Source organism: Neocloeon triangulifer, unplaced genomic scaffold (assembly GCF_031216515.1).
Source record: "Neocloeon triangulifer isolate White Clay Creek 2 clone unplaced genomic scaffold, ASM3121651v1 ptg000014l, whole genome shotgun sequence".
NCBI lineage: Eukaryota > Metazoa > Arthropoda > Insecta > Ephemeroptera > Baetidae > Neocloeon > Neocloeon triangulifer.
Window position 1 is genome coordinate 9140102 of NW_026775556.1, and position 13293 is coordinate 9153394.

The window sequence follows — 13293 nt, forward strand, 5'->3', positions numbered from 1 at the left end:
AAAAAATGAGAGGGATGTTAAAAAGTAATAAAACGAACAAATTTTACATTCTCAGTAAAATTGGTGTGAATTATATTTTTGTGACCAATTATTTTAAGACATGTTTCATGGTCGGTAGAAGATGCTTTAAATTTTAATTGTGATATGCTCGCTCTATGAACTTTTTGTTAGTGAGATTTTGGTCGAGGCCACTTTTGTAACATCATTAGCACTTAAAATTCAGAATCACAATGATAGAGGGTTTTCATCAATATAACGTTAATTGTGTTGAAATTAATCAATGGTAAACATATATCTTACTAATTTATAGGAAAAAATTTGTACCGAAAGCTAAATAGTATAATAGTAGTTGATCCTGTAACATGCTTTGATTTTCCTTTGCTGAAATCGTTGCTAAGAGAGTATCATGAAAAAACTCTCATGACTCCCAGCAAAATAATATACATGCATACTTTTTGTGTATTTTATCATCAACTAGAATAGATACTATAACAAATACAGTTATAAAATTAAGTTGACAAAGTTGGCACTCAAGGATAGTTTCTCTGCAAATTTTTGCTCATTTAAAATTTAAATTTGCTCAGCACATTAAAGTATAAAAGGCACACATTCGATTAGAATAAAATTTCTCTTCGCTTTTACAAAATCATTTTGATTCAGCTTATGGCCGATTTAAAAAATCTCCTATTTAAAAAGTTTAAAAAAGTATCAAATCTGCGTAAAAAATTAATTTTCTTTTTTACAAAAAATTATTGTCGCGCAGCTAATTTACTTTTAAATTAAAGGAAGGCACATTGAAGTTCACTGCTCTTAAATAAGCAGGTGACTATGGCTTGAAACTACACAGCCAAGCATTTGCAGACACTTTCCAAGATGTCACATTCATACACACTCTTGTTAAGTTTGCTGCTTCCGACAAGATCTTATTGTAGTGCGTGTTGCGAATTTTGTGCTATACAAAAATATAGCCACACAACACAAATGTAATTATTATTTGTTCTCAGCATTGACAGGAATTACAATTCATCAAGAAATTAATATAATTTTTATTTTCCATTTCTTTTTGTCTTCCGTGTTTATTTTACATTTGTAGAGAAGTGTAAAAATACGTCCGTATTTAAATAAATAGCGAGTGTCTAGCTTAAAATTCTCTCAGTAAATGGAATATTGGAGTGTTTTAAGAGGGTCCCACTTTTTCAGATAGTTTTCATGCTTTCAGCATGTTTTCGTACTGTACAAAAAATATTTTTGTTTGCTCTCTTGCGTTTTAGACAAGACAACCTCTGTCTAGGCCCTGGTGATGGGGGTAAACTTCCACATGCACATAGGGATTCTGAGGGGATTCTTGCGGTGAGTTGCATGACCCATGACCCGAGTAATAGTTCGAGTAATGATGCTGGTTGTGAGGGGCCATCTGGGGGTCCTTAACTCCTATCAGGCTCACTGGGTTGCTGGTGATGTTATTGATGCACGCCGGCTGATGCACCGTCAACATATCCACGAGGCGCCGCTGCTCAGCTTCCAAATTTTTTATTTGCGCCTTCAAGTCATGGTTTTGCGCGTCCAGCACTTCCGATTCCTAGGTTTTAATTAAAATTAAATAAAAATACATTTTAGATAACTTCCGTGCTTTACAAAAAGCGCATGCTTTTAAGCTTTGACACTCACTTGAAATTTTTAAATGAAATACAATTGTAAGCAAAAAGCATTAAAAATATCATGCAAAAGGGAAGCAAAAAAGGCACAATTTGTTTCATGACGTACTGGCTAGCAAACTTAAAAAATTTCATCAGTATAAAATAATAATAAATTATTTTAACGCGAGGAACTTTAATTATTTTATTGAAATTATAGACTCGTATTATATGCAAAAATATAGCAAGAGAACAAGTTTGTAACTTTGAAACGATCCAATTCTTAATCTCTTTAAGAGACACTCAAAACGCTGCACACAAGCAACTTCAAAACAAAACTCACATCAATTGGAGTTTGGAGTTGATTAAAAATTTAATATGCTATAGCGCATAATATGTAATGTCACAGCGGAAAACAGCTTGAAATCAAATGTTCTTTTTAAAGCATTTTCCTACCAAAAATTATTTTTTTGATCGTTTTTGCCAGAAATGACCATTTGCAATCTTCAACAAATCTTTAGTTTGCTAAAAACTCTTTACTTTTCCCTCTTTATTATTTCTCAAGGATTGTTTTTGATAACATTTTACTTTCGCTGGCAAAGAGATTATTTTAGGCGGCGAAACTTGTGATCTTAGCAAAGTGTTAGAAAGGCGCGAGAAAAATAATAATGGTTGCGCGGCTCTCTTTGTTGCAAAGCAAATAAATATCTCTTGTATACATCGCAAGCGCACGTACACTGACTTGAAACGGAGATGCGCCAACAAGGTGGCTTAATGTATTTAAACCCCTAAGCGTGCGCTGCCGCCGTGATACAGGTCTTGTTGAAAAGGCACCTCACGTTTTTCCATTTAATTAACTTTCAGCCCGAGGTAATAAAAAGTGCAGCGTTGTTAAAAGTAAAGCAAATAAGCAGAAAGCAAACACACTCGCGCACGTGCACACACACACACCTGTACAAGGTTGACTGTCTTCTCACGTTTCTTCAGTCTGCATTTCGTGGCTGCAATTTTGTTCCTTTCGCGCCGTCGTCTTCTTCTCTCTGCATCCTCGGCAGTCAACTGAAAGCCAAAGAACTACACTCATAAACGTATGATCAAAAATGGATATAAGAATTAAGGATATTTGTTTAAAATTAACATGCGGTAAAAAATTTTCATTTGCTTTAAAAAATCAAACCCTCCCAGATTAAATAATGAAATTCAAATACTAAGTGTTTTTAAAATAAAAAATAAACACAATTATAAGCAAAATTTGCAAAGAGATCTGCAAATTTGCGGTTATATAAATAAATTTTATTAAGCCTTACTTCAAATTTAACATTTCTAAACAACTTTCTTTTTCAACAATTCCCAACAATTAAAGAATTTCTTCCAGCTTATACTGAAATTCATAAAGTTAACCCTCTAATTTTTATTAAAGTTAGTAACGAACCTCATCATCGCCTGACGAACTGATATTGCTAGAAAAATACTGCATTTTAGGCACCATGGAATTAACGTCTTCGGCGGGCGAAGTGTCGTTATTAGGGAAAACGGGTTCGGGGCCGCCACTGGTTTTTCTTTTTGACTGGATCGTCAGTTTTAATCCTTCTTTAATCAGCTGAGAGCAAGTGTGTTGCACACTTGGGGGTGGCATGATTTCTTGCGAGGGGTGCATTAAGTTGGAAGACTGCGCCATCGCCTGCTGGCCTCCAGCGAGCGGCGAAACTTGGTGCGCCAGCGAGTGCTGCTGTTGATGGGGTCCGCTGCCACTGGGATAAGTGAAAGGCCCACTGCTCATTGCAATCACCGAGTTGAGCACCTCAGGGGTCTTTGGTGTGTTGCATGGGCCATCGATCCCCGCCATGTTGATGTTCAGGTTATACATGTGCGATTTATAAAACTAAACGCACGCCTAAATTCAACACACAGAACGTGATGCATATCGTTAGAAAAATTTTGGCTCTTTGTCTTTTGAATTGAGTTAAAATAGAGAAGAGAAAAAGATAGAAGTTAAAGATAGAGCATTCTGTTTTTGCCAAGAAAGCGCGATGGAGCAGTAGATAGAGCTTTGATCAAAAAGCGACGGTCTCACATTTAATGTGAGATAGCAAAAGCGTCATATTATGAGACGAATAGAAAAAACCGTTCTAGAAAAGAAACGTGAATTCAATGCATTTTCTTGCAAAGTAAGCAATGATTTAATTCAAATCATGCTTCTAAATTTGAAAGGAGACGCTCCAGTATAAATAATTGGTGTCTGTCAGTTGTGTAAAGATGCGGGCGCTACGAAAAAGCCAGCACATAATTCGTCGTACGTTTCATTAGTAAATGAATTAAATTCAATTCACGTGTAGAGTAATTTCAACGTGGAAAGGCGCAGATGTCACTTTTAAATGCAATTTATTAATTAGAGACACATTATTTGAATTTTGTCTTTTTATACACACGCCATATGTTTCAAATTGAAATGGTTAATATTTTGGCATTTTTAGGTTATTTCCCCTTTTTTTCAAATTTTTATTTGCGGAAATTATTCATCTGAATGTTGGGAATTGTATTACCACACAATTAATAAAGCGCTCCTTCCTTCCTCACATCCTCTCCAGTCCTAGCCAATTTCCTTTTGTCTTCCGGTGCATATAATATGATAAGTTTTCATTGGCATTTCCAATTTTATCTTTTCGTCAATTTAGTCACTCAACTTATCTTGAACAAATTAAAAAAGAGGCAATAATTTTAAATAGGCAATTAAATCGAAAGATTTAAGTTGTATTTTTAACTTGATTTGACTTCAATAAGTTTAAAGAAAAAGTAAAATTAATTCAGTTTTGAGGCTAAACTCATTATCCTCATCGATCTGCTGTTTTTTTATATTATGATCTATTTTTTCAATTAATAAGTTTATTAAGAATATCAAGGATAAAGCTGTTTTTATTTTTATTCATGGATCCATTAACGTATCCATAATTAAATGCTCACATTCATTGCTTGAATGAAAAAAGGACCTGCCTTAAATTTGGTTGAATTTTAATAAAATGCAAGAAACAAATCTTCTTTGCCATAAAACCCTACTTATGTAAAATGAATAGGGATAGGCTTTTAAGCTATAATATGAGAACATCTTGTTGCTCAAATATAAATATTCCTTTAAGTAGCTTAAAGCTGCAGAGGGCGCCAGAGACGCGGATCCGTGACCCGGCGAGCCGAGATTTTGATCGAGGCGCACTGAAGGTTTAGCTTGTTCTCTTTATTTGCTTGTGCATTTCCATGGTTAACAATAAGGAGCACAAGGAGATTAATGTATGCGTTGAATGTATCGGACGTTATGGCGTCACTTTTCAGATTGCGCTATTATTAAAAATAAAAAGCAATTGTTTTAATGAATTCAAAATAATTAATTGTTAAATTAATGTTCAGAATATAAGTTTCTCTATAAAATAATATTAAAAAAAAAATCAGAAATGCAGGAAAATAAAAATTATATTCATATACATATATTTGACCTAAAGTAACCGACATCAAATATCTTTCCGCGCCCAACCCTTTGCTATAAGTGGCCTCGCCGCGTTTTTTCCTTGATGGCCTCTACTTATGTAAATTGTGTATTTTCATACTAAATATATTTATTAGTAAAGCCAAAATAATTTTTTACGATAAACATTTTGTGCAAGGCACTGATTAAATTTAAAAAAAAAAAAAAAAATTTAGTATAAAATTTTTGGTAAAATGCACTTTCCTTCACAAACTGCGATGTATGCTAAAGCAGCAAGTTTTTATTTACATAAAGAGCTTGGGTGTTGTCAGTGGTCGGTTGCATAGCGTACAAGAGCGACGATTGCGAAAAACGAGTCGAATTGCCAATAATTCTGCCCATAGAACATGCAAAGAAAAGCGACTTATTAATTAGAGGCCCTACCTCTGAGGCAAAGTGTGGCACGTCTGACAGAGAGCCAGTCTCTCGGTATTGATACGCGCGTGTGTGTGTATGTGTGTGTGTGATCCGCCCGCTGTATGTCACAAGGTGGGTGCGCACCACTAAACGTCGCGTCGCACTGCTCGCGCTACCACAACGTGCTCTCTCAGAGTTAAGTGGAGACAAACAAAATGATAAGTCGGCATTCAACAGGTAAATCGAACGTGCTCGAGGAGCGGTGCACTCGCGCAATCCATTGGCAATACGAATGTGCTCTTCAAGCAAGACGGGCGCGTTGTGTTTTGTATTACTAGCTCTCGCAGCATCTTGCACTCCCATTGTGTTAACCGCGCCTAGAATAGCGAATCACGTCATCGTTCCAGCTTTTCATTGGTCGCCGCTGATGTCATCGACCGACAACCATTGGCCGTGCCTTCCGCGGCAAACTCTCCTCTTGTTGCTCTCCTCTCTTAGCTTCTCTCTCTCTCTCTCTCTCCCCACAATCAATCGCCGTCTTCAAAGTTACATAGTGTTCGTCTTTTGCACATTTTACTCCTTCTTATATACAATTCTCATTACCACTTTCATTACCAAGAAAATTAATTTAAAAAATAACTTCGTCTATAAAATAATTTTATGCATCAATAAAAATACATAATATATTCTCATGCAAAACAAAACGCAGCTTCGAGTCAAGCAGTTACAATTAAATTGTTTATTCGTCACAGAGCGTCGTGTCATAATAGAGGGACAAAAAGTTGTTTCCATACAGTAACAACATAATTTTATAATATTATTCAAATTCCTGATTCCGAAGAAATGTTTCATCGATGCAGTAAAAATACTGAGAATGTAAAAATGGCAACACTTAAAAACATAGGTGCAGGTTTTGAAATTTCATTGGATAGTAAACCTGCGTAATTTTTGTGTTGAACATAAACAGCCATTGTGATCAAGACAATCATGAATTTAATTACCAGTACTCATCTATTCACCTTAAGAGGGGGGAGCTTTTCTTATATGGCATTGACAGACAACAAGTCTTGTGATAATATTATTATATTTAATCAAGCTGGAAATAAAAAATCTCTTTGGGGAAACATGATATATAGTCAAGTTTAATAAGATGACAGACTGATTTTTTCCACTAGCGCATAGTCGCATACGGGCGCATAATATTTTATTCTCAATATGGGAGGCGCTGCTCAGTGAATTAGGTCAATTTGGCTGGAGATATATGGGAGGCTTCTGCTCAAGGCAGGCGCGGAGGAAAGGGAGTGTGCTTAACATTGGATAATTAAATAACAAAATATCTTGTGGCATTTTGAGAGCCTTTTTTGCTCGTCAGATGCTTTCCCGGAAGCTTTGAGCAGAGAACTGAAGTAGTTCTAAAATGGTCAAGGTTTTAATTAATCAACTCAAAATACAATTATTTTAAAGAGTGCTCAACCACGAAACTTCTCAACTTATTAACTTTAGATATTATTTGGCTTGTAAACATTCGCTCTTTTCAATTATGGCTCTCATGGCGCATCCTTGTTTGCATTTGCGGATGTTGAGAATGAATCTTGCAGAAATAATATAATACCTAAGTTGCTGCATTATATAAAATAAAAAACATTTAAAAAGTTCACATAACTATTAACACAAACGTATCGAGGGTTCAAGACCACAGCTTCATTTTTTCGTTTCAGAAGCTTACCAGATGCATTAATCGAAAACAATCTGAGACCCATACTCGAGATAGCTATGACTAGATACTAGATCCAAAAATCCCAGACGGGTTAAGTATCAGCTCAGTATAATAATAGTAGCAAATTCATAATTTCAATCCGTAAACATCACACAAAAGCCAAAAACAGGTACCCGAAATCAATGAATAAAATTAAAATCACAACTATATGCTAAGTTAACAGTGAGCTCCTGTTTTGTCTTAAATTTAAAGCTGAATAGCCTATCGTCTGTTGCTTGCAAATCAGGGCTATGGCCGAATATCAAGAGAAGGTCGGCCGGATTAAAGCAAATTTTTTTCTGCTACCAACGCCTGCGTGAGATACAAATCTCTTCATCAAGGGGAGGCCTGCTCTAAATATTATCTTTTGGGAAAAAAAATGATTGGCTTCAAAATTAAAAAAAAAAAAAAAATTGCCCTTTGTCTTTCTATGACTCTTGGAAATGATCACTACAAGAATAAAAACTTGCCGAAACAGTCTTTTACATTCTGCGATGCTTGGCGTTCATTCCGGCGCGCAGCACCTCAGCATAACTCTTTTCCAGATTCTTGAGACGCGCTACATCAGCAGAAGCCATACTCGTAAAACCTACAGGGGGAGGCTTACTGGCAGGTTCTGCAGAGCTGCTGGGAGATCCAATTAAAGATGGGCGAGCTGCATTTTCTGTCGGAAAATGGTAGTACTGCTGCTGATGTTGTGGATAATGCTGTTGCACATTCGAATGTTGTGGATAATGCTGCTGGGCCTGTTGATGCTGCGGATAGTGTTGTTGGCTTTGGGAATGCTGCGGATAGTGGTGTTGGTTTTGCGGATGTTGGGGGAAGTGCTGCTGATTCTGCATATGCTGTTGTTGTTGCTGCTGCTGCGGGGAATGCACCTGTTTTTGCTGTTGTGGCTGCTGTTGGCTCTTCTGATAGCGGGTCCAAGGCATCAAGTTTGTCGGATTCATTGGCCGGTTCCGCCTCACCCAGTGACGTCCTCGACGGCTGCTGTCGGAGCGTTCAGATGAGGCAGGAGACGGATCCCTCTTCATGTGCGGCGGCAGAGGTTGAGGAAGTCCAGCCTCGGCGGCCGCAGCACCTGCCTTTTCATGACTGAGCTGCTCAGGGGTGAGAGCCAAAACCTTTCGGCGCAGCTGCTCTGCCTTCCGTTCAGCCTTGGAGCGATTCTTGGCACGCCGAGTCTTGCGCTTGCTGCCACTTGCCAAAGAAAGGATGCTGCTTGGGCTAGGCGCATCGTCTCGATTTATCACCTCAATTTTTCCAGCCTCATCATCTTTGTTTTCAGCCATGCCGCTGATCTGAGGGTCGGGGCTACGTTGGCGTTTTTCTGCAGGGGCAGCTGTAAGAAGGAAATATAATTTTATTGAGAGTAAAATGCTATCTTGTAAGAAATCAGGATTATTTTCAAAGTTTTTTTTATTCCCACTCCAATATTAAATTGATTAACTTTGGCCTACCTTTGGAATCACTTGCAGCCGCTGATTTACCAACAGATTTCTTAAGAACAGAGAAAATCTCACTGAAGAGTTCCTTGTATTCAGGTGCCTGCTGAAAGCGGCTCTCCATAGGGTCGGCGCTTTCATCATAAACATGCACAATACAGTCCGAGGGCCCTCCACCAGGAGCGGAGATTGACCATAACAGTTTACCTCCACCTGAAATTATTATTTAATTTTCGTACTCCCAACCAAATCTAATAAATTTTGTTTGTAACTTTCATTAAAAAATATATATATTTTATCAGTATGATAATATATAATGTAGTATTTTAAGTGCTGATAATTATTGTATCTGGTATTATGGTGACCAAACATAATATTTTTTAATTATTAAAAGCTTTAAGAAGTTTGCTATTAAGTAACCACAAAGCAAAGGCATGCAAAAGCGTTTCAAAGTAGAGAGAATTTAGGACATGTTATAGTGTCAAATTATGGAAATTTATGGCAAATTTCTGCTTTAAGTATGTTAGCCAGAAATAAATTTAGACGATACATACCCGACATGAGGTCAGTCTGGATGGCTTTGTCTTGAAGTTGGTTGAGATGCCCATTATCAAAAGCACTGGTAGTGGACGTAGCCTCTGTATCTGATTTGGAGAAGTAAACATGATCAGTGGCATTGCTAGGTTCGCCTTCCTCAACTTTGCCTGCAATAAAATGATTTCAGCTCTATAAATATTCGTTTCATTTACAGTTGGAAAATCATATCCAAAAAAGAGGAGACATAAATAACGTACTAAATTCTTCAAGTCCAAGAGATGCAGGACCATTGGCACCAATCTCCTCCGATAACTGCAATTCTTCCTGAAGTGAAAGGCATCCTCCTGTGTCTTGAGGTGGAATAGGCGAGTTGCGCATTTTGCTGCCAAGCACGGTGGTGATTGTTGATGGTGTATCTGAATGCCGAGATGGCCTTCTTTGAATGCTCAAAAGAGCTTCGTACTTTTCAACCAAAACTCTGTAGGGGCTATCCGACTAAAATATAAAAATTAATTTATGTTCAATTGGAAAAACGGCCTTTTTTTGTAAATTTTTAACAGGAAGTTTTTGAAATATCCTTTGCCAAACTTCATTAAGTTTTAATGCTGGCAAAACGTTGCTTATTGATGAGCCCCAAGTGTATAAAGGATATTTGTTTGGAACTTATTGAAGAGGCGACTTTATTATGTATTTAAATTATAAAACTTACAAGTATAGTGTTATGCGTTTCAGAGGCTATCGATTGGACGTCGGTATCCGCATCTGTGTCATCAAAATTGCTCTCTTCCTCGACAATGGAGCTGGAAATATCATCGTCGATGACTGAAGATGCAGCAGTGCTCACACCTGCTACACCTTTGCGGCTACAGCGCATGCAGATTTGATTGAATTGTCTGAAATTATAAAATTTTTCAATTACCCTAATAATTTTAAAATTATAAACATACAACGATGCAACCTCCTCTTCAAATGACCTAAGCTGTTCTTCCCTCATTTTGAAATTTGCAATATGCTCTTCCAAAGTAGCATTTTCTTGAATTAGGTTCATCAGCTGCTCTTCAAGTTCGTCGGCTCTTTTCTGTTCTTTTGTCTTCTGCGCTTTGAGCATAGCCAACTGCATTGCCAAATCTTGTTCCTCGGCATTATCGTTCTCACAGGTTTCTTGGTTGGTGGTTGACGTAACTCCCGGTACTGGAGCATTCCCATTAGATTTAGGTTTGGAACCCTCAGACGTTTGCTTTTCTTCTAATTGTCGTGTTAGCTCCTCGCAACGAGCTTCCAAAGAGTCAATACTGTGGCACAAGCTGGGAAAATACAAATAAGTAGGAATAAAAAATTTGAAAGTTCAAAATTATAAAACTGCATGGGGCATAAATCTTTGGAAAACTAGCAGTTTACCAGTCGGGAAAACTCACCTTTTGATTTTCTTTTTGTCCGTCGAACTTTCAAATGACAGCCGTTGATTGTTCTTTTCAAGCTCCTGAATGCTAACCTCTAGCTGCTCATAAATCCTCAGTCTGGAGTTGTTCACCTCACGCAGTGCCGCCGTTTGTTTAGTCAAATACTATAACAAGGCGTAGGGATATAATGAAATAAATTTGAATGGCTTCCCTCCTATAAGAGGAGACCAATACAAGTCCCATTACTTTCATTGGAACCACCAAATTGGACTTTATTAAAGTAAATTAAATAAACGAATAGACTAATAACATTGTTAGAAAGCAAACCAATCAACATAATAATGGGTAAAGCTCGAGTGGTTTCTGAGTTACTTTATCAATCATTTTAATTAAAGTTTATATTATCTAGGGTAAAATGACCATCAACTGTGTCCGTTAAAAACTAATGTAATGATTGCGTAAAGATAAAAACTTGTGGTCATTAATGACTTTCATAAGAGGTGTAAATTTTAATTTGATAGATTTAAAATTTTAAAGATTATTTCGATTATTTCTTAAAACCCTCTGATTGCAGATAAAAAAATCCAACTGGTATTGTTATTACTGAGCGGATAACGGTGGCACACAGTTGAGAAATGTGCTTCCTTTTGTTTCGGAGATTTTGTCACCTCATGCTGTAAAAGCTGCGCATAAAAGTGGACCATGCAGTCCGTTCGACTTTCCAGCTTTAATTCAGGCTGACCGAGCTGCACCTTTTACAATTCAAAAGGTACGTCAACCTTTTATTTTAAAAGAAAATTCTCAGCGGCGCGCCCATCGCTTTGTTTCCGCACCGCGCCGGGCTCACCGCGGAATTCACGCACGGATAGCTCAAAAGGTGACCAGGAAATTTAATATTAAATAACATACCTCTATTTCTTGAGCTTGGTCATCTACGAGAATTTGTTTTTTTCTCAGGGTGCTCTCCAACTCTTTGTTGCGCTCCAGCAAAGTCTTGCCAAGCTCAGCAGCCAATTGTAAGTCTGGAAAATAATTAATGACAAAAATAACTCTGTGCTGTTGTAAAAACACCTTCACAATAATGCAAATTTAAAAATAGCGGGAAATTGCCAAGGTAAAAATAGGCATCTATTTTTAGAATAATATATGTTGCAATTTTGGCTCACGGTCCACAAGGTCACAGCCAGTGAGTGGAAATAGTTTTGCAAAAGTAGGCTAGATCTCTTGAGTACCATAAACAGAAAAAAATTCATGCTTTGCCGAATTAAAAGTCCTGCGTAAATTTTTATTGCACCAAAATGGATTTATTTTTAATCATATGAAGGCAAGGAAGCGTGTCGATTGGGTAGACAACGGAACAAACTTGATAAGGAAACCTTTGCAAACTTTGTTCATTAATGGTGTGGCTTGAGATTATACCCTAGCTGAATACAAATGACGATTGAGTTCGCACACTTCCTATATATTAAAAAATTGCATCACTTAACCAATTGAATTATTCAGATTTATGCTTATAGTGCACATCACATTTTATGTGTTGCTTTGATTATATTCGTCATCAAAATTTTTTTCTAACAATGAATAAAAAATTTGCATTGACGTTATAATGATTTTCGGTAGGAGCTGCAATTATAAAATTGTGAAAAATAATGCACAGCTCATAAAAAAGCAAAAACATGAATTTAATTTTTTTGAAAACCTTTTTGACACAAAAAAAAACGCAAAATAGAATTTACAGTTTTTTTAATAATTGAATGTTTTCTTTAAAATTAAAATTAAATTTTGTATAAAAAATTTGGTATTAACATAAAATAATTTTAAAAATTCTGTTAATAAAGTTGTGATGCTCAATCATCTCTCTTTCTGTCTTTTTCCATTTTTTTTTTTTCATTATTGTTGACAGAAGATTATTAAAACGAAAATTCACTATTAAGTTATATTAAATTTTATTACTTAAATTTTAAGATTTGAATTTGAGTGTCCTGGATAAGTTTTGTTCTAACATAACAATATTAAATTTTGAAGTTAACTCTCTGGACATAAAAATGAGAGTACTTTCTAATTAAAACTTTTCACCTTGATATTATTTTTAGTGTTGATTTGAAAAATGCAGAGGTTTTGATCAAATTTTAAATCAAGAATTTAATACATAATATAGATCGATCTGTTCTCTCTTCTGTTCGCGCTGCGAGGTGCGATTTTAACAGAAGGGTGGTTATGAAAAGTGTGCCCCTGCTCCTAAATTAAGCCCTACTTCTGCGAGCAACCCAGACAAAAATACCTTGCATCATGAAATTTTTGTAATCCTCGGGGCTGATGCTGTCATCGATGACACCCTTGTCCTTGTCCGCAAACATGTTGGAGCACGACATTTGGGGGTCGCTTGCTCAAGGGTGCGGTGATGTGGCGCAGGCTGCAGGTCATGAATGGAACGGAGAGTGCGTAAATAAGAAAGAAACCGACCCAAATCCTAGTCCGTACCTTCAATATTCTTCCTGAAACCGAGCGAAAAGTGCTGCCATAATGAATCTGCTACAGCCGAAACGTCATGCAGCGGACTGCAGACGACATGAAAATACTAGACAGACGACAGACATGCGCGCTAGCGCTGACCAATCGATCAATTGGAATGAGCTGAAGTTAGCCGCAG

At 36.8% G+C, this 13293-nt stretch overlaps 2 protein-coding genes across 5 annotated transcripts; both read right to left on the reverse strand.

The window, feature by feature from the left end:
• Positions 1 to 32: 32 nt before the first annotated feature.
• Positions 33 to 6092, reverse strand: LOC132200146 (activating transcription factor 3). Of its 3 annotated transcripts, none has more exons than XM_059625384.1 (4): positions 5533 to 5676; positions 3067 to 3528; positions 2586 to 2693; positions 34 to 1579 (listed from the first exon to the last, which is right to left on the reverse strand). In XM_059625384.1, the coding sequence occupies exons 2-4, from the start codon at positions 3499 to 3501 to the stop codon at positions 1268 to 1270; spliced, it is 855 nt and encodes a 284-aa protein (XP_059481367.1). In that variant the 5' UTR covers positions 3502 to 3528; positions 5533 to 5676; the 3' UTR covers positions 34 to 1267. The 3 variants fall into 3 exon arrangements, with proteins under 3 accessions (XP_059481368.1, XP_059481367.1, XP_059481366.1); XM_059625383.1 differs by having other exon boundaries at positions 2586 to 2708; XM_059625385.1 differs by lacking the exon at positions 3067 to 3528 and having other exon boundaries at positions 33 to 1579; positions 2586 to 2708; positions 5533 to 6092.
• A 129-nt stretch (positions 6093 to 6221) lies between these two features.
• On the reverse strand, positions 6222 to 13280 carry LOC132200139 (cerebellar degeneration-related protein 2-like). Of its 2 annotated transcripts, XM_059625372.1 has the most exons (10): positions 13125 to 13280; positions 12925 to 13056; positions 11553 to 11665; positions 10659 to 10807; positions 10191 to 10547; positions 9953 to 10136; positions 9501 to 9738; positions 9261 to 9410; positions 8722 to 8919; positions 6222 to 8603 (listed from the first exon to the last, which is right to left on the reverse strand). In XM_059625372.1, exons 2-10 carry the CDS (start codon positions 13013 to 13015, stop codon positions 7744 to 7746), a joined length of 2340 nt encoding a protein of 779 aa, XP_059481355.1. In that variant the 5' UTR covers positions 13016 to 13056; positions 13125 to 13280; the 3' UTR covers positions 6222 to 7743. The 2 variants fall into 2 exon arrangements, with proteins under 2 accessions (XP_059481355.1, XP_059481356.1); XM_059625373.1 differs by lacking the exon at positions 8722 to 8919.
• Between the last annotated feature and the right edge of the window lie 13 nt (positions 13281 to 13293).